Below are 18,793 nucleotides of genomic sequence, written 5' to 3' on the forward strand. Positions count from 1 at the left end.
TTATGGACAAGGAAACCAAGAATGTCCCAACCTGCACACAAAAAGCACACTTAAGAGGATTCATTTTTAGTTCATATTTTCTCATCTTTTCGAATGAGTGTCAAAGATGGTCAAGATGACTGATTCCCAATGCAGACTTAATGACTATATCATCGATATACACTTGCATAAACGTTTCAATATAATCGTGAAAGAGAGAATTCATCACCCTCTAGTAAGTTTCCCCAACATTCTTCAAGCCAAATGACATCACTACCCACTCGTAGGTGCCTAAAGCTCATCGGCATCGAAACCTCATCTTCGACACATCTTCATCTGCAATGAAAATTTGGTTATATCCAAAATAATCATCAAGCATACTAAGATACTTGAAACTCACTGATGTGTCAACCGACATCCCGAAGATAGGCATTGGGTATTCTTCTTTTGGGGTTGCAACATTCAGATCTCTAAAGTCGATGCACACCCTAAACGCCCAATTTTTCCTAGTTATTGGAACGATATTCACAATTCATTTGACATACCTTTCCGTTTTTATGAACTTTCTTCTTAGGAGTCTTTCGATCTCTCCTTTGTCCTGAACATGACCGTTGGCGCAAAGCGCCTAGGCATCTACTTGACCGGCTTTTCCCCCGGTTTTATTGGCAGTTTTAACTCAACCAGTTCCTTGCTCAAATCTAACATTTCGTTATAATCCTAAGCAAGGCAATCTTTAAAATCATGAAGTACATTAATTACTTGAAACCTCAATTTTAGATCAATGTTGGAACTAATGTAAGTCGGCCTTTTGGTGGTTTCATCGCCCAGGTCAATTTCTTCAAGTGGATCCTGAGGTTGCATCTTTGTGGTAGACGCGACATGATCTTTTTCAAAACCCAATCGCTCATCATCATAGATGCAGTCGAGCCTCTAGTTTCATCGACCATCATTTCCTAAGCATGTTGACTGCGATTCCTCGACTAGTGTTGGTCCAACGCTTATCCTTTGACTCATGTCGAACACTTCTAATTGATTGGCTTCGATAACCATTTGCGGTATTTAGGTCTCTAAAGCCTCTTTTAATTATTTTTTTGCCACATAAGCCGATATTCGCTTCAGTGAATCAAATTCAGACATTGTCATCAAATTCGTCACCCCATCCAATTGGCCAGATTGTATCATAAATCCTCTCTCCCATTATTTCTCTATCCCATTTAAAGCCATGGGTTGGGTGGAGTCTCGAAGAGTAAAATGCATCTTTCAGAGGCATGTAGGCAAACCCTGATGGTGTGCAAGGTGCTATGTTGGCCAGATTCTTATCAAAATTTCTTTTATCTACATGGGTTCACATCTGCCATGTAGTATCATAGGTATGCTTCAATGCTATCCACCATTCCATCATTTCACCATACTTCTATTCTTTGATGAAGTGAAGAGGGCACCGCTCCCACTCCATGGATCCATTCTCGACCCAGGAGTAAATTGTAGCTGGCCTTCAAAGTTATAATGATAAACATTGTGAGTTGAGTTATAAATCCCACTGTCATATAAACCTTTATGACCCCCATAGTTTTTCTTGTCTTCCCTTCATAATTTTAATTCACCATGTTATAGGGCCTCAAATCTGTGCCGAACTTTCATATTTTCGCCAACAAGAAATGTGGCATTAAGTTAATAGATGCCCCTCAATCTACCAAAATTTTGTTCACCGTCGTGTTCTCTACTTTTGGTCTTATAAATAAGGGTTTTAGATGACTTTTTATACCATCATGAGGCCTTTCGAAAAATGTAATATGTTCTTCGATACACATGTTATCCATCATGAAATAACACACCGATTTGTGCCACTTCCGTTACACAATCGTTACACAATCGTCAGCTTCAGCCACTTCCTCAAAATCCTCAGCTTCAGCCACTTCCTTTACACAATCGTACTCCTGAGGGAGCATAGACACCACGTTTCACAAAAGATCAAAATCATCTTTCGACCCAGATACGAAATTATCAATCACTAACTCGTACTCCTTCAATGGTACATCTTCTTTTGCCTTTCCTTTCTATTGACTTGTTTTAGGAGAGAATAATTTCCTTCCCAATGGTTTTATCACCTGGTTTTTCACTTGACTCTGATATGCCTGATTATTACTTGACTTTGCAGCTTCCTTCTCAACTTTTTATTTCTCTGGAATCTCCTTCATTTAACTCTTGACATTGGATTTTTCCCTTTATAATTACTAGGCCCAACTGAACGCTTTTTCGACATCTGAATATTTTCTTGATAAGTCATCGATGAACCTCGACCCATTTCAAAATTCCTCCACTTTTAATTCCCAGCCTGTTGTCCTTTGCTAGCAGGTTTCGTCCACCTCCCTTGGGGAGCATTGGATACTAGAACATAAGTCCCATGCTTACCTTTTTGTTGGGAATGGAACTGTTCCTTCTTTTGAGGGACCCCCTCTCTTATCGAAATAAAATTGAGGCATATTATTCCTCAAGTTCTTATTCTTCTTTTCCTGCTGGGCACTTTCGAACTTCTTCATAACCTTTTTATCGAACACAACATTGCATCAAGGACACAACATCACTTCCGAATCTTCATCTTTGCACATGTGGAGAAATTCCAGCAACCCTTCTCCAGCCTTTGGGTAAACAACCTCAATCTGATTCTCATTATCAAACTCATCCATGTTGAAATCCTCAAAAAATTTGACCATGTTGATGGTTACAAGCTCTATGTAACTAGCGTCTTCAACTTGCAATGGGTCAGAGTCAATTTCCATTGGAACCTTGATTTTGGAAAACTTCAGTCTTCCCTCGTTCAATGCATTTTGAAAAAGATCCATGAAAATAAAGAATTGTGAGGTCTTATGCCCTAGGAAATTATGGTATTTACAAAACCCTTGTTTCTTTCTTTGTTATAATGATGGTACTCTCATGCGTGATGACACTAGCACTTGACCATCTACGACCAATAAGTCAAAAATATCATCACACTTGGTCACGTAGAAGGTGTAAGTTTTCTTAGGGAACTTATCATTCTTCTCAGGTTTAGAAGGATTCTTCCCATTTGTAGGCGTAAGTAACTTACACACATATGGGGTACCTGGCTTTAATTCAGCCACATCGACCTCAATTTCTTCGACATGGTTATATTCGAAATCTGACGCCAAGTCATTATCCCTCATGTCGACAAAGGTCATGTGTTCCTTCTTAACTTTGTTTATTTTGGCTTTCTCAGCCTTTAGTATTTCGACCTGTCGAACTCTATCGGCCAACTGAGCCATATCTCCCATATACTGTGTATCTAATTTCTTCCTAATAGAGTAATCTAATCCTCCAGCGGCCATTTCCATTAACTCATATCATGGTTACTCTCATCCATCTGTTGTCACATTGCCATTATAATATTCGATGTAAATGTCAACATTGCCTGGAAACTAAATCCTATTCCCATATGAGGTAGGATGGTTCGACCATGGTATTTATGGCTGACCCAGATGCCAATATTGGAGAATGTGTATTCGCAGCATTATTTGCAAAATTTGCAGGATAAGTATGCAAGTTTGTCATCACTGGATCACGCCCCGGCATGGGCATTATAATGCATGTGGCAAAAGGCCTATGTTATGTCTCTATAGTTGGTCTAGGAGTCATTGGATGACTCTGGGTTATTGCAAGGGAAAAAATTGTCCCTTCTTGCATAATTGATGGTGTAACCATCATCGATGGTATGACCGTTGTGCTAGCAATCAAAGGGATTGGGTCAGTTGACATCGTAGTGATTGTGCCTGCCCCAGGGCTATTAGAGGGTTGTTCTCCATTGTTGTTTATGAGGATAGCCATTATTATGATGTATTTCCTTGTAGGTTTCCTAATTTCTCTCTTAGTTATCCTACCACTCCTCAATCTCATGCACACTCACAAAATGAGAAGTTAATGAAATGAAGAACTTAACAAAAATGATAGTTTGCAAAATGAAACCTAAAACTTCACACAAAAAGAGTCTCTCCGGGTGTGCCAATTTGTTTACTGGTGAATTTGGTAAACAAAACAAGTTTCTATTAATACTTAAAGAATTAAACTCGAAAATCTCCTAGAACATATTTGTGTGAATTGTGGTTTTTGAACATGTTGTTGTCGAAATCGAAAAGTATTATTGGAAAGATATTGGTCCAAACTTAAACAAAATCGAAATGTAAAAGCTTTGTGAATAAAATGTTGTTGTTGATGTTTGACGCCCTGTATGAATGATCTAATCATTATAATCCCACGACGAATTAACAAAAACGTTATAGTGGATCCCTCACAAAATAACTTATTAACCAGTACTCGAAGCTTTATATCCCTAGTCCTCCAGCGTAAGCAGAGTTAGGAGATGTATAGAATATTAAGTCTCTCTGCCACTACTCAGGGTCTCCTATCCTTATTCAAGCAGCATAAGTACAACAATTGCCTTAGGTCTAACACATAGACTAATGGTCAGTATTCCCTATGTGTCCAAAATCAGATTAAAATAGTATCTCACATAAAGAGCATTACGAACAAGAAGCAATTGAATAAGATTATAGATCAATAGGTTCATACAATGGTCAAACCAACATAGAATCCAACAATATAGATATAGGTTCATCATGATACAACCTAACCTAGAGAAGCTTAGCTACTCATAATGAAATTAATAATACCATAAATGATAGATAAAAATAACATGATAAGTCCCTTGAAGTGATAGCCTACAATGGCTTCAAATGCTTTAAAAATCACCACTTGTTATCTCAACATCATGCTTCAATCTCCCAATTTCGTAACCCTTGTGAAAGTGAAGAAAATCCTCTTTTAAAGACGTCAGAATGGACCAGAACGTGTCAGAAAAAGCCCAGAAAAGTGACCATTGTGTGTGTGATACCTTGCATCGCGCGCACGATGCAGTTTTAATGACCATATCGCATACGCGATGCTGCATGATGGTGCATGTGATTTTTTTCGAAGCTGCAACCTTTTTTGCTCCTTTTTCACTCCAATTTTCACTAAGTCCACAATTTTCACACTTAGCTATTTTTTCCTCATTCTTCTTCATTTTAGATCGAATTTCACTTGTTTTGCTTCAATTCTTCTACTAAATATATGCAATGACGGACTGTCATCAGTGCTCTTCAGTATCTCACTTTTCCTCGACCATACATATCCTATGCAGTACAACAAATATGTCTCTTCATGCACAACTCCATAGAAGCCCACATGCATGCTCTCATATGCATTATGTGATATATTTAGGGTACACAAAATTATGGTTTGCATATTAATAGACAATAGAGTACAACAAATTTATCCATAATTAGTGTACAATGATTTTATGTAAAATTATAGTTATTATGCATTATTAGTCCCCTAAATAGGTTTGGTAAATTAGTTATTATACATTATTAGTTTCCTAAATAGGTTTGAGAAATCATTGAATAATATATTAGATTAAAAATAAATAATATCCAAGGAATCACATTCTTATAGTAATTATGAGTCTTGAAAGTGTCTTAAACATTAAGCAAGTATGCAGTGTTCGCCGATGAAACAATAAGGCGGTAAGGGATTTAAGATCTGAAATACAACAATTGTTGAAGTTGTTGAATTATGATCATTATATATCTAGGTACATAGTGTGTGAGGATGGAAAACTATTCGAGATATATATTTGGACTCGTCATGATTGCATCAAGTTGTTCAACATGTTTCCCACGATATTGTTAATTTATTCAACATATAAGACTAACAAGTATGACCTTTCTCTTTTGGAAATTGTTGGTTTTACTTCTATTGAGATGACTTACTCATTTGGATTTTCATTTTCGGAATGTAAAAAAGGGATAATGTCACACGGGCTTTGGAAATGTGTCGAAATATGCTGAAAGGCCTAGAAAAATGTCATAAGTGATTGTCGTGATTGTGATACCACACTGATGAATTCGGTTGCAAAGGTATTTCCTTCATCATATGTTTTACTATGTAGGTATCCTATAATAAATAATTGTGAGAGGTAGACTTAAGCATGCGTTAAGGACCAAACAAATCAAGAATGAAGACTAAAAAATTGTTAAACCTAGTCAGATATTTGAAAGCATGTTGGATGCCTAGAATATCATAATCAATTCTTCTACATAGGAGTTATATGTTTAATCTTTCATAGATTTCAAAATGGTGTGTGCAAAATATCTGAGTTTCTTGAACTGTGTTAAAAGTACGATATTAGATTAGGTGAAGGAGAAATTTGTGTGTGCATGGACTGATCAAGCTAGACACTTTGTAAATACCTTAACTTATAGAGTTGAATCTTCTCTTGCTACATTCAAATAACTAGTTGGGAGATAGTAAAGGTTTCTTTTTATAAGGGTTGAGAATCATGAACCAAATGATTCAAAACCAATATAACGAGATACATACATCATTTGGTTATAGCATCACAATATTATAACATAAATTCAATATGTATTTGCAATTGATCGACAACATATCTCAAGCAACATTGAACTTTATTTATCACGAAGTTATGCGAGTAAAGAAAAAAGGTTCATATAGATCTAAGTGTGGTTGTACATATAGAAGAACATATGGTCCTAAATCATTGTTTACTTTCCAAGAATATGAAATTTGGTAGACCTATAGGTTTGAATGAAGTTTACACACACTGGAAAAGATATGATTTGATGATGATAGTGTGATCAAGGATATGACTAAATGGGAGATGATTCAAGAGATATTTTTGAAAACTGATTATAACATGAAATTTCACTTCAAAGAGCATATGTGCAAGATTGCTTATCCAAAAAGCACATATATGAAACCACACGCGGAGTCTGTAAAAACGAAGGATACTCCTAAGAATGTCAAATCAACACTGAGTGACAATTCAATCAAGCGGTCACCGTCCTTTTTCGAACATGTCGACTCACTTTATCTAGATTCTACAATTTCACAATCCAAGAAAATTTATATTATGGGTGCTTGCATCAGAAAACCATCACTTTCACCAGAACAAGTGCATATAATAGAGTGTGTATCAATCTGACAATGTATGGTTTCTCCAAAACATGTTTTCCACTTTGAATGGGCCCACCTCAAAATCTAGCGGAACACATTATGTATATTGGATGACTTTCAGAATTACAACATTTTATTCAAATTTAATTGAAACCAAGATGTCTTATACAAAAAAAAATTCATTGGTGGACATCTTACTCCACAAAAGAAGTTGAAACTTGGTTAGATATTTTTTGGATAGGATGGAAAATTTTAGAAAGTTGAGTGATATTGAAAGAGAATCAGATTGGGAAAAGTCAAAGGCGGGACCCTCCATAAATTTAGGTGGTGACACATTTTTTATACATTTTGATGTGTTTGTAATGTATATCTAAAATTACTTGTATAAACATTGGAATTAACGTTTTAAGTTGTCAATTGTACATGTTTGGTGTATATTTTGTGTATATGTGCCAACAAAATGGTAAATCCGAATTTCAATCTCCAGACAAACCCCTAGGACATTATTATTGATATATTCTATGTATATGTACTAACAAATAGGTGAATCCGAATTCCAATCTCCGGAAGAAAAAAAACCCTAAAACACTATTGTTGGTATATTTCCTCGTATATTTGATAACAAAGAGGTGAATCCAAATTCCAATCTCCAGACAAACCTCTGGGACATTATTGTTGGTGTAATAAGTGTATATGAATATTAATATGAATCTTCGGACACACCTCTCAGACAATATTGTTGGTATATTTCCTCTTATATATGATAACAGATGGGTGAATCCATATCCAATCTCCGGACAAACCTCTGAGACACTATTGTTGGTATATTTTGTTTATATGTGCTAACAAGGGATGAATCTGAATTACAATCTTTGGACACCATTGTTGGTATATTTCCTCATGCATGTGAGAACAAAGGGATTAACCTGAATTCTACTCTTTGAAAATACCCTTGGAACATTATCTTTGGCACATTTCCTCGTATATGTGATAACAAAAAGGTGAATTCAAATTTCAATGTTTGATACATACATGGGACATAATTGTTGATATATTTCCTCGTATATGTGGTTACAAATGAGTGAATTTCGATTTCAATCTCTAGATATATCCCTTGTAAGTGTATGAATACACCTAAGAGGGGGGTGAATTAGATATATAAAAATTTATTTGATATTTGAATGGTGTATCTTTCTTTTCTTGCTTGATGTGATAAGTGATAAAATCGGTAAATGCGAAAAATAAAGAACATTGACGATATATCCTAGTTCCCCTCACAATCCGTGAGTATTTTGGTCCCCTTACACAGTAAGAGATTTCAATAATATTAGAACTTTTGTACAAGCCTAATCTAGACTTTTATACTCAGGGTCCTAATCTAGACTTTTATACTCAGGGTTCCAACCTAATCACCAAGAAAAATCCTCTTGTGATTTACAACTCAAGAAAAGAAAACAATCCTTCCTTTTCTTACACACTTGTTTACAACAATCCAGGATAACAAGTACAATAACCACACAATCTTATATCCAACAATCTTGGGGGAAAAGATGTTGATACATTAATGAATTTAAGTAGTAATAAGTTTGAAAAACTAAATCCTATATAGTAGGACTTCGTCTCTTTCAAATATGAAAGTTCAACAGTATAAGCTCTTTAAGTGCTCAACGATGCTTTTAGAATGATACGAAAGTTTTTCAAAAAGCATCTAAGTCTGGAACAAATGAACTGAAAATTATACAAAGAGTTTTGTATAATTAGTTTGAAAGAGGTCACTGTAAAATGAAAATTTGAATTCTATTTATAGAGTAAGAACAACTCTTGATAAAATATGACGATGGTTGGATAACTTTTTCTGAAAAATAGTGAATTTAAAATTATGAGATGTCATGAAAATTAGTGAATGAAGGAGTGCACACGTTTCATCATTTTTCAAAAATGGTTCAGTGTCAATCGATTGCACAAATTCATCAATCGATTGCATGGAATAAAAATTTGAAAATTTACACTGCTGCAATCGATTGCAAGGACCAGTCAATCGACTACAAGGGTTAAAAAGTTGTTTTCTAAAGCTCATTCAATCGATTGCACAAAAGCTTCAATTGATTGCATGTTGGAACATTTTGAAAAAAATTCTAAGTATTGAAACTTTATGATGCATCAAATTTAATTTTCAACCAATACTAGTAAAATCATTTGAAAAATATTTTAACATAGTATAAAATGAATTTTTCAAATGCATGATCAAATATATATTGAGTACTTTAAGATTGCCCATAATAAGGATTTCATATATCTTGAGTGTTGATCATATTCTTTGATAATGAAATTTGAGCTTTAAAACATTGTCTAAAATATGTTGGAAACTTGTCTTCACACCCCTAGATCACTATTGTTGATATAATTTGTGTATATGTGATAATATGAGTGAATATGAATTTAATATATGGTTACACCCTTGGGACACTATTGCTGGTATAATTTGTGTATATCTGATAAAAAAAATGATTGAGTCCGAATTCCAATCTTCATATTCACGTCCGGGACACTACTTTTGGTATAATGCGTGTATATGTGATAACAAATAAGTGAATTCGGATTCTAATCTCCGGATACAACCCCATGAACAACTTCTTTGACACATTTTCTCGTATGTGTGATAACAAATGTGTGAATCCGGATTTCATCTCCGAATACAGCCTTAAAAAAAATAATGTTTGTATAATTTACGATAGTAGCAGGAAAAAATTATTATAAATAACATCATTATGAATATAAATTATATATTAATTTTCCACTTATTACAAGTGTCTTATAAATAAGATTCTTATTATATTGGAATGACTCGCCCAAAAGAGAATAAAATAATCTATTTTTTTCTCTCTTTTATTATTTTGTTATGGTTTATAACAAGAAAAAAATTATAAATTAATTCTTAGATATTGTGGATAACAAAATATATATTATATGCTAATTGTTCAATTTTAATTTACAAAATTATATATCATAAAAATTATAAATTAATTCTTAGATATTGTGGATAACAAAATATATATTATATGCTAATTGTTCAATTTTAATTTACAAAATTATATATCATAATTAAATTATAAAAATAAAAAATATTATTAACATTATGAGATTAATTATTATGCACTGTCAGTATAAAAAGTTTTACAAAAAAGGTTAAAACAAAAGTCAAATATTTTAAATAAATCAATGGTTGAGATTAACTGACCGTGTAAAAAATATTTACACTGTCAGTGTATATCAATTAAATTCTAACATTATTACCATATGTATTTTATTCAATGAACTTGTCATCAAATCAAAGCAACTTTTTTTTTTAATTTAATTGTTATGTAATCAAGAAAAATGTAATTTTCCTTTTAATAAAAATACTTTTCTTGGAAAAATACAAAAAGATTTAAAAAATATTAAATGTCAATAAGTTATAGTTGTTGAATTATAACTACTTAATTTAAACATTATTTAACTTAAAAGTTATACAAAAATGGGTGAGATTCAACTCAACTTCCAAACATTTAACTTTGTCATTTTCTACTCCTTAGGATTAACATGACCAAATTAATTAACTCATCTTCCAATTTTTGTTGCATAAAATGCTGTCATATCCACAGAAATGTAATTCATTCATATGATATGGCACTCAACCTTGTTTCTCTTGTATGGCTCTTTACTCTAACTATTAGTACTAGTACATTGGCATTGAATCGGAGTAGTTTTCCAATAGACTTCATTTTTGGAACATCAACCTCAGCATATCAGGTATATACATCATTATTCTTTAAGCTAGATCGTCATAAAATATTTTAGATTTCATTGGAACATAATGAAGAATTGTAATCAAATATACATACTTAATCTACTCTAGTTACATTTTGAAGAAACTTTCTATGACTTATATATAAATACACAGTATGAAGGTGGTGCAAAGGAAGGTGGCAAGGGAACAAATATATGGGATACTTTCACTAAAAAATATCCAGGTAACGCTTATGCAATTCTTCATCTAAGGGTGTTCATAGGTATTTATTTTGAAATGGAGGTTTTTATTTTAATCTCTATAAAATATCTTTTTTCAATTGTCTCTATCATATAAGATTAGTAACCCATAAAATAAATATATTAAAAAGATTAAAACAAAACAAGAAAAACTAAAATGTATTCATTGGTGATTGATATACAGAAAAGATAGCTGACAGAAACACAGGAGAAGTCTCTGTTGATGGGTATCATCTATACAAGGTATGATTCATATCAGAGTAGAGAATATTAAAACTAAACTCAACAAACTGAATTTATTATAAAATTACAGGAAGATGTTGGAATCATGAAGTATATGAATTTAGATGCATACAGATTATCCATCTCATGGTCGAGAATACTACCAAGTAAGTCGATTTTTTTATCGACTCATATCCTTTACATAATTAAATAATGCATTAATTATGGCATTTTCATAATAATAAAAAATGATAATCGACAGGTGGAAGAATAAGTGGAGGTATAAATGAGGAAGGGATCACATACTACAACAACATGATCAACGAGCTATTAGCTAATGGTCATAATTCAAATTTTTATTTATTTTTTGTAAATTTTGATTTTCTAATTTCTCAAGACATTTTTGCAATTAAAGTTGATTAAAAAATAATTAGTTTTTCAGGTATAGAAGTATTTGCAACCATTTTTCATTGGGATCTACCACAAGCTTTGGAAGATGAATATGGTGGTTTCTTAAGTCCTCTCATTGTGTAAGTAACAAACTTTTTATGTACTATATGTTATGACCTCTAAATGTATGTTATAAGTGTCTGTTTCTAAAATGCACAAAACTAATGTTTATACTTTTCTATTATGAACTTTTAGATTTGATTTTCGGGATTACGCGGAGCTTTGCTTCAAGGAATTTGGAGATCGAGTGAAACATTGGATTACTATAAATGAACCATCGACTTACACAACAGCAGGATATGTTATAGGGATGTTTCCGCCCGGTCGATGCTCTGATTGGCTAAATCTCAACTGCACCGGCGGTGATTCAGGGACAGAGCCCTATTTAGTTGCACATCACCTACTCCTTGCTCATGCAGCAGCTGTTCAAGTGTACAAGACAAAATATCAGGTTTGTTTTAACTTTAAGTGATGATAACTTTGAGGCTCTAAAATGCATCAAACTCATGTTTATAGACAACTAATTAGAAATTGAGTATGATAGTAATATAAATATCAGATTTTAAAATATGTAGTTGAGGTCGAATCGCGCAAGTAATACTTAAGTTTGATCTTGTTAGGACAAGAGTAGACTAAGTGTTTCTGTCTGGTAAAAAACCAACTCATTTGCTGCTCTGGCTGATTAATCTTCCTCTTGCATATGCATCTAGTTCATCATAGACAACTTGAAAAAGGTTTCCAAGAAATTGGTTGGTTGCATCTCTGTCAAATCTGAATTGGCAACCTCGGAACCATGATATCTTCTCAGGTTGTGCATCAGTAGCAGGGTAGGCATTGGCTTAGAATTCTAGTACTATATCATTGTTCTGATTCCTTTCAACATCTTTTTGAAAAGATACAATTTCTTTCTTAGTTTGTACACCTTATTTTTTCCAGCAGCATCACTACTTGACAAATTATTAGCAGAATCTATCAAGTGACATGATCTTCCAATTTCAAGTTCCGCATCAACATCAGCTTTATCCTTCACCTTCCTCGGGCTCAGCTTCCTAATCTTCTACTTTGTCCCCCCAAAACAACATGCTCATTCTTATTTTCTTCTTTTTCTCCCTTCCAATTACAAATTTTTAGCTTCATCAAATTTGACATTTCTACTGACCAAAACTTTTTTGGAGACATGATCACCAGCCATTGATTCCTCACCAACTCCAAGAAGAATACGCTTGGTGTTCTTTTACCAAGTTTCCTTGACTGTCAGGCCCAACACATGAACAATGAATCAAAACACTAAAGATAAATGAGCTGAGGGTTTGATGCCACCACAAAGCTTTTTTAGGAGTAATATATTTCATATCGACTACGGGACTTCTATTTTGCAGGAAGACTAACCAATTTACTGCCTCTGGCCATAGTTACTTTAACATACCTTTTCAAACAACTTGCAAGCATCATGTTTATTATTGTCCTGGAGCATGAATCAAGAAACCATACCTTCTTTTCCCAAGTGTCATTTTTCCAATATGAGCCAAAAGTTACAGTTCTTCCTCTTCATCAAACTCTGCTTAGTTTGCTGTCTCATCCCAAGTAGGAAACTCATGCGGAAAATGTCCTAATCTGTGACACTTGTATCATTCAATCATCGGTACCCATTATCTTATACTGAAAATGGAGCAGACAACATTTACTCCTATGTAGTTACTATCAAATTTTACCGTGGTACCAGTTTCTATCACAATGCTTGATACAATCAAGGATCAAAATGTCTATTTACTCCTATGTTTTTCAAGAAAACTGTGATTTTCAAATCAAGGCGACAAACAAGGCTCTTGATACCAGATGTTAGGTTAAGAAGAGTATACTCCACGTGTTTATATTTGGGTAAACTAACCTAATCATTGTTCTCCTTTTGTTATATAGACTATACACCTAGCCATGAGTCCATAACAAACTATATAACTAACAAACGGACTAAAAAATGACCATCAACGAGCCAAGCCCAGCAAACAAAATAGAAACTACCAAAGAAATCTATAGCGATATATGACACATCTCTTAACAATTCCTAGTTAAACTTTCCTAATTATCTTCAGCCAAACTTCCAATTAGTAGATTTACCCTAAAAACAAAGGGTTAAGACAAAAGAATGTTGTACTGTGTCATGATCATCATACATCTAAACCCTGAATTAGATGTGTCTTTCAACAAGTTCTTATAAAAAATCTATATACTTGAATATTAAATAGCTAGGAACTAAACTAATGCAGGTACCGCTGTTACTTAAAAGCCAAAGTGAATATCAAAAGGGTTGGATAGGAATAGCCTTACAGTCCTACTGGTTTGAGCCACTTTCAAATAGCAAATCCGATGAAAGAGCTGCAGAACGATCAATTGACTTCATGTTGGGATGGTCAGTTGCCCATTGCACACTCGCCCTATATATTTTGCACATTGACTTGAGGTTTATGATGGTCACGAGACACACTATAGGCATGGTAAAGAATCAATGAAAAAAATACACGCGTGTGCGAGTACACACGCATAGCACCATAAGAGAGCTTAAAAGTTTTAATTCATGTCACAATTGTAGGTTTATGACACCATTGACAACAGGAGACTATCCACAACATATGCGATCCTTGGTTGGACAACAATTGCCAAAGTTCTCTGAAGAGCAAGCCAGACTACTTAGGGGTTCTTTTGATTTTATTGGATTAAACTACTACACATCTAGATATGCTGCCAATGTACCTAATTTAAACAAAACTATTCCTTGTTATCTCACAGATTCTCTTGCCAATGTGACTGGTAAACACATTATTTATTCATCACTTAATTCACATTTAACTTTAACTTATATCTATATATATGTTGAATTTGACAATGGTGTATCTTATATTTTGTGAGATGGAAGTTGAGCGTAACGGAGTACCCATAGGTCCAAAGGTACGCACAAGTATGACTACATCAAAATGAAGTTTTATCTATCTGAAAAACATAAAGTATGAAACCTTTATTTATGATTATATATATTTGCAGGGTGCTTCAGATTGGTTTTATATTTATCCAATGGGATTTAAGAAACTATTGGTCTACATCAAGGAAAAGTACAACAATCCTTTGATTTACGTAGCCGAAAATGGTAAATACAAAAAACCTTGATAAATATTGTTAATTAAATCTATGATTGGACATGAATATTATATGAGAACTACTTGTATATTTAGGCGCATTTGGCATTCTGGCCAACACACGCACACATATATCATATTCAAGCATATGCATAAAGGATTAACCTTCAAGGAATGCATACATTGATTTATCTTTTAGTCTAGTATGTATGTGTTAGTACATGTACGAGAAATCCGGCCTCACACACTTGACACGATTTGCAGGTATAGATGAGAATAATGATCCAACACTGTCATTAGATGAAGCACTTAAGGATATTCACAGAATTAAATATCATCATGACCATCTGTCATATCTCCAATCAGCAATTAGGTAATGGTTGTTTTTATATCTAAAGACTCTTTGTCTATTTGTTTCAATACATAGTTTAATTATCTTTTTCTTTTTGTGAGTATATTAAAGGATGGGCGTAAATGTTAAAGGATATTTTGTGTGGTCGTTATTGGACAATTTTGAATGGACTGAAGGCTACACAGTGAGGTTTGGAATGAACTTTGTAGATTACAACAATAACTTGAAAAGATATCAAAAGCTCTCAGCACAATGGTTCAAGAATTTTCTTGCGAGAGCTTAGACTTTCTAATATATATGTCTCTCTTTGCTATGATAAATAATAATGCAATGAGATTCATAAAATAAATATGTATCAAGAAGTGACATATGATTTTTCTTTCTCAAAAGAAATTATGTGATTCATTATATTATGATTTGTGTATGTGTATAAGAAATTTCAACAATCACCATGACCATATTGACATTCAGATGTTATAAGAAATTTTGCATCTAAAACACGAGTAATTTCAATCCTCTGGATTGGAATAAACACAAACACGTGATAGATTATGAGGATCAGAAAAAATACCTCTTTAAGTTGAGTTCTAGTTGGTAATCTATGTTGAAAAAGCCTCCAAGAGAATATTCTTCATTGTTTGAAAAGTCTACCACAGCAAATAAGTTTCAAAGATCTAATAGCAAGTCCTCACCCCACCTAAACCTCATTCTCCTCCACAGCCATAAAAACTCCAGACGCCATCATTCTCTAGCATACAGTCTTAGTCACAGTTGCTTGCCTCTTTGTTTTTAGCCACTTGAAATAGTTCGGGATAAATCACTTTAATGCTTGTTCTCGGTTCTCACAATCCATTGATCCTACAAAAAAATTGTTAAGGTTAATTTACCTGCCAAAGATAAGTGTTTCTCGTTCCATGAAAACAAATTAAACTCCCTAAAATGCTTTAATACACCACAGATTCTTCCAAGAGTCCTTGTACAAAAAAAATAGTACAGTCAGAGAATTGAAGAATGGGAAAAATATACCTCCGAGACCTTATACTCAAGTTGAACTTTGGTAACAAAACCAGATAAGTGTTCTATGACGACTAAGATTGAAAAGAGGGCAAGTGAATCTTTCTGTCTAAAATACCGCTTAATTTAAATATCATCTGAGGGGCTACCATCAACTAGTATGAACAAATGACAGTTAAAAGTACATGCCCTATTACAGTTCCTTCATGTATCACAAAAACTCAATCTACCAAGCATATATTCAAGAAACTCCCTACTAACATATAATAAGAAGCAATTATCTCTTCTTTTTATCAAAAAGAAAAGCTCGCAGCACAATGGTTCAAGACTTTTCTTGCGAGCTTTTCTTTCTCAAAAGAAACTATGTGATTCATTATATTATGACTTTTTTGTATATTTAATCTTTTCTCTTAATTGTGTTTCAACAATCACCATGACCTTATTGACATCCAAATATTATACGGAATTTTGCATTTAAAACTTAAACCACAAATGAGTTCACTCCTCTGTATGGGGTAAGCACAAATGCATGATATATTATGAGGATTATAAAAAATACCTCTTTTAAAAAGGTGAAATATAGTTGGAAATCTATCTTGTAAAAGCTTCTAACTCTAAGAGAATACTCTTCATTGCTTCAAAAGCCTACCCCATTGAATAAGTTTCAAAGATCTATCAGCAAGTCATCCATCCTCCAACTTAAACACCAATCTCCTCCACATCCACAACCACAACCATGGTTCTAAATTGTGGTCTGCGACCGCAATTTCCGCCACAATATTGCTGATGCGGTAGCCTCCGCAACCGCATCGGACTCCAATTGTAGTGTAATTTAAAATCATGCATCCGACTGCATTAGGAATCGCATCAGGCAATTTAGTTATAAATGTAATGAAAAATCTTAAGATAAAGTATAAAAATTCACGCCCCAATAAAAATTCAGGCAGCAACAACCCCAATGCGCATCGCAGCAACCACAATCACAACATCCGCAACTGCATCATGAAAGATGAATTACACTTAAAAATTGGTTTGTATACTACCTATTAACGAGAATTGATTCGTATTTGATCAAATTTTGTGAACTTGTATTCTTCGGAATTCGACCAAAACATAATTTAACAACTATTTAAGTAATGCAATACTTGTAAAAATAATATTAAAAAAAAACTCGTAAATAAAGTTATGCACCTGTAATTTGATGAGGAAGATTAACCAGATGAGAAGTGCTTGCGATTCTCATCGATGCTGATTAGGGTTTGAGATTCTCGACCCTCATTACTTACTACAATTCATCAGCGGCTAATTCTTTGGATATGGTACAAGTAAGTTTTACCTATTGAAACAACCAACATTCCGTTGTAGTCTAGTTGGTCAGGATACTCGGCTCTCACCCGAGAGACCCGGGTTCAAGTCCCGGCAACGGAATTCTTTTTATCAACCAATTTCATTTTTCTGGAAAAAGCATTACCGAACGAACGTGCCATGGGGGAATATGGTTTATAGTTTACCATTTACTTTAATCTTTGAATTTATTTATATGAACTTTCAACATGCTTTTTTCAATTTTCAACCTTGATTATATTTTTTCCCTACATCTTAGGGAATGAGTCATCTGTCATACTCCCTAATTGAGTGGTATTTTTCTCATCATCATCGAAAATGTAGCTTTAAGTTTCATCGAGTTGGATGGTTATCTATCACGCTCCTTGATGAAACGAGATTGTATAACATATACTCCCTCCATCTCATAAAAAAATTTTTATTTGAACGATTCACGGTTCTTAAGAAAATGATTGAATGTGTTGGTTTTGATGATAAAATTAATATCATTTAATAGAATACCCCTATTAATTGTAGTTAAAAGATTAGTCAGATAAAGTGAAAGTTAATAAATATGGGTATGATAGTGGAAAACAATAATAATATATGACGACATAACATAGACCTTTCATCTAGTGGGTTGGGATTGAAGCAGTATCAAAGATCACTAAAGATACAATGAGGCGTTTTTATTGAGAACACATAATATGCAAGTTTACGTTTCCAAAGTGCATCGTTGTTACCTTGGATTTTCGATATGGATTTTAATGGTAAGCAAGACACGAAGGCATATCATGGTGAGGTGTGAAGTCGAACGTGGTCGATTGAGGCCATGAGTTGAATTGATGGTTTTTGGTTGGTCGAAGGGTAGCTTAACAATCCTCAGTCGAATGCTAGCAAAAGATCAGGGGATGTGTGATATCTGGACTTAGTAAATTTTCCAATATTTGGGTTGGTTATTTGGTCAGCCGAATGAATCAGATATGGATGAGTTGTGGTGCAATGTGTCTAGTCGACCGTTGTGAGTAGTTATTTTATACTAGTATATAAGTAGACATTTGCTTATGTGGTAGGGATCCGCAATTGTACTAAAAATCCTATAAACTCAAAGTATTTGCGTATTGAGAAACGAGCGAGGAAATATGTACGTATGCGTTACACATTTATGAATTCAAAGCATTTTGCTTTCAAGTTCTTACTGCACTCAAGTTACTTTCTTTAAATCTTTGCACTTCAATTACAACCATTTTATTCACAAAGCTTTTAC

The 18,793-nt window shown here is 33.7% G+C and overlaps 1 protein-coding gene, 1 long non-coding RNA gene and 1 other non-coding gene across 6 annotated transcripts; 2 read left to right on the forward strand and 1 right to left on the reverse strand.

The window, feature by feature from the left end:
• The first annotated feature begins 10,636 nt into the window (after positions 1-10,636).
• On the forward strand, positions 10,637-15,602 carry LOC127118517 (beta-glucosidase 12). The gene is made up of 13 exons (XM_051048728.1): positions 10,637-10,800; positions 10,952-11,021; positions 11,222-11,280; positions 11,351-11,426; positions 11,522-11,599; positions 11,702-11,789; positions 11,905-12,160; positions 13,974-14,116; positions 14,297-14,514; positions 14,621-14,652; positions 14,746-14,848; positions 15,102-15,210; positions 15,301-15,602. Exons 1-13 carry the CDS (start codon positions 10,675-10,677, stop codon positions 15,470-15,472), a joined length of 1,530 nt encoding a protein of 509 aa, XP_050904685.1. The 5' UTR covers positions 10,637-10,674; the 3' UTR covers positions 15,473-15,602.
• On the reverse strand, positions 11,953-17,674 carry LOC127118518 (uncharacterized). Of its 4 annotated transcripts, none has more exons than XR_007802249.1 (5): positions 17,395-17,674; positions 16,763-17,198; positions 15,761-16,047; positions 13,201-13,323; positions 11,953-12,131 (listed from the first exon to the last, which is right to left on the reverse strand). It is a non-coding gene; the product is annotated as an uncharacterized LOC127118518 (long non-coding RNA). The 4 variants fall into 4 exon arrangements; XR_007802250.1 differs by having other exon boundaries at positions 11,953-12,960; XR_007802248.1 differs by lacking the exon at positions 13,201-13,323 and having other exon boundaries at positions 17,395-17,667.
• Positions 17,559-17,631, forward strand: TRNAE-CUC (transfer RNA glutamic acid (anticodon CUC)). The gene has a single exon. It is a non-coding gene; the product is annotated as a tRNA-Glu (tRNA).
• Positions 17,675-18,793: the final 1,119 nt, after the last annotated feature.

The sequence above is a fragment of the Lathyrus oleraceus genome, chromosome 2, assembly GCF_024323335.1.
Source record: "Lathyrus oleraceus cultivar Zhongwan6 chromosome 2, CAAS_Psat_ZW6_1.0, whole genome shotgun sequence".
Taxonomy (NCBI): Eukaryota; Viridiplantae; Streptophyta; class Magnoliopsida; order Fabales; family Fabaceae; genus Lathyrus; species Lathyrus oleraceus.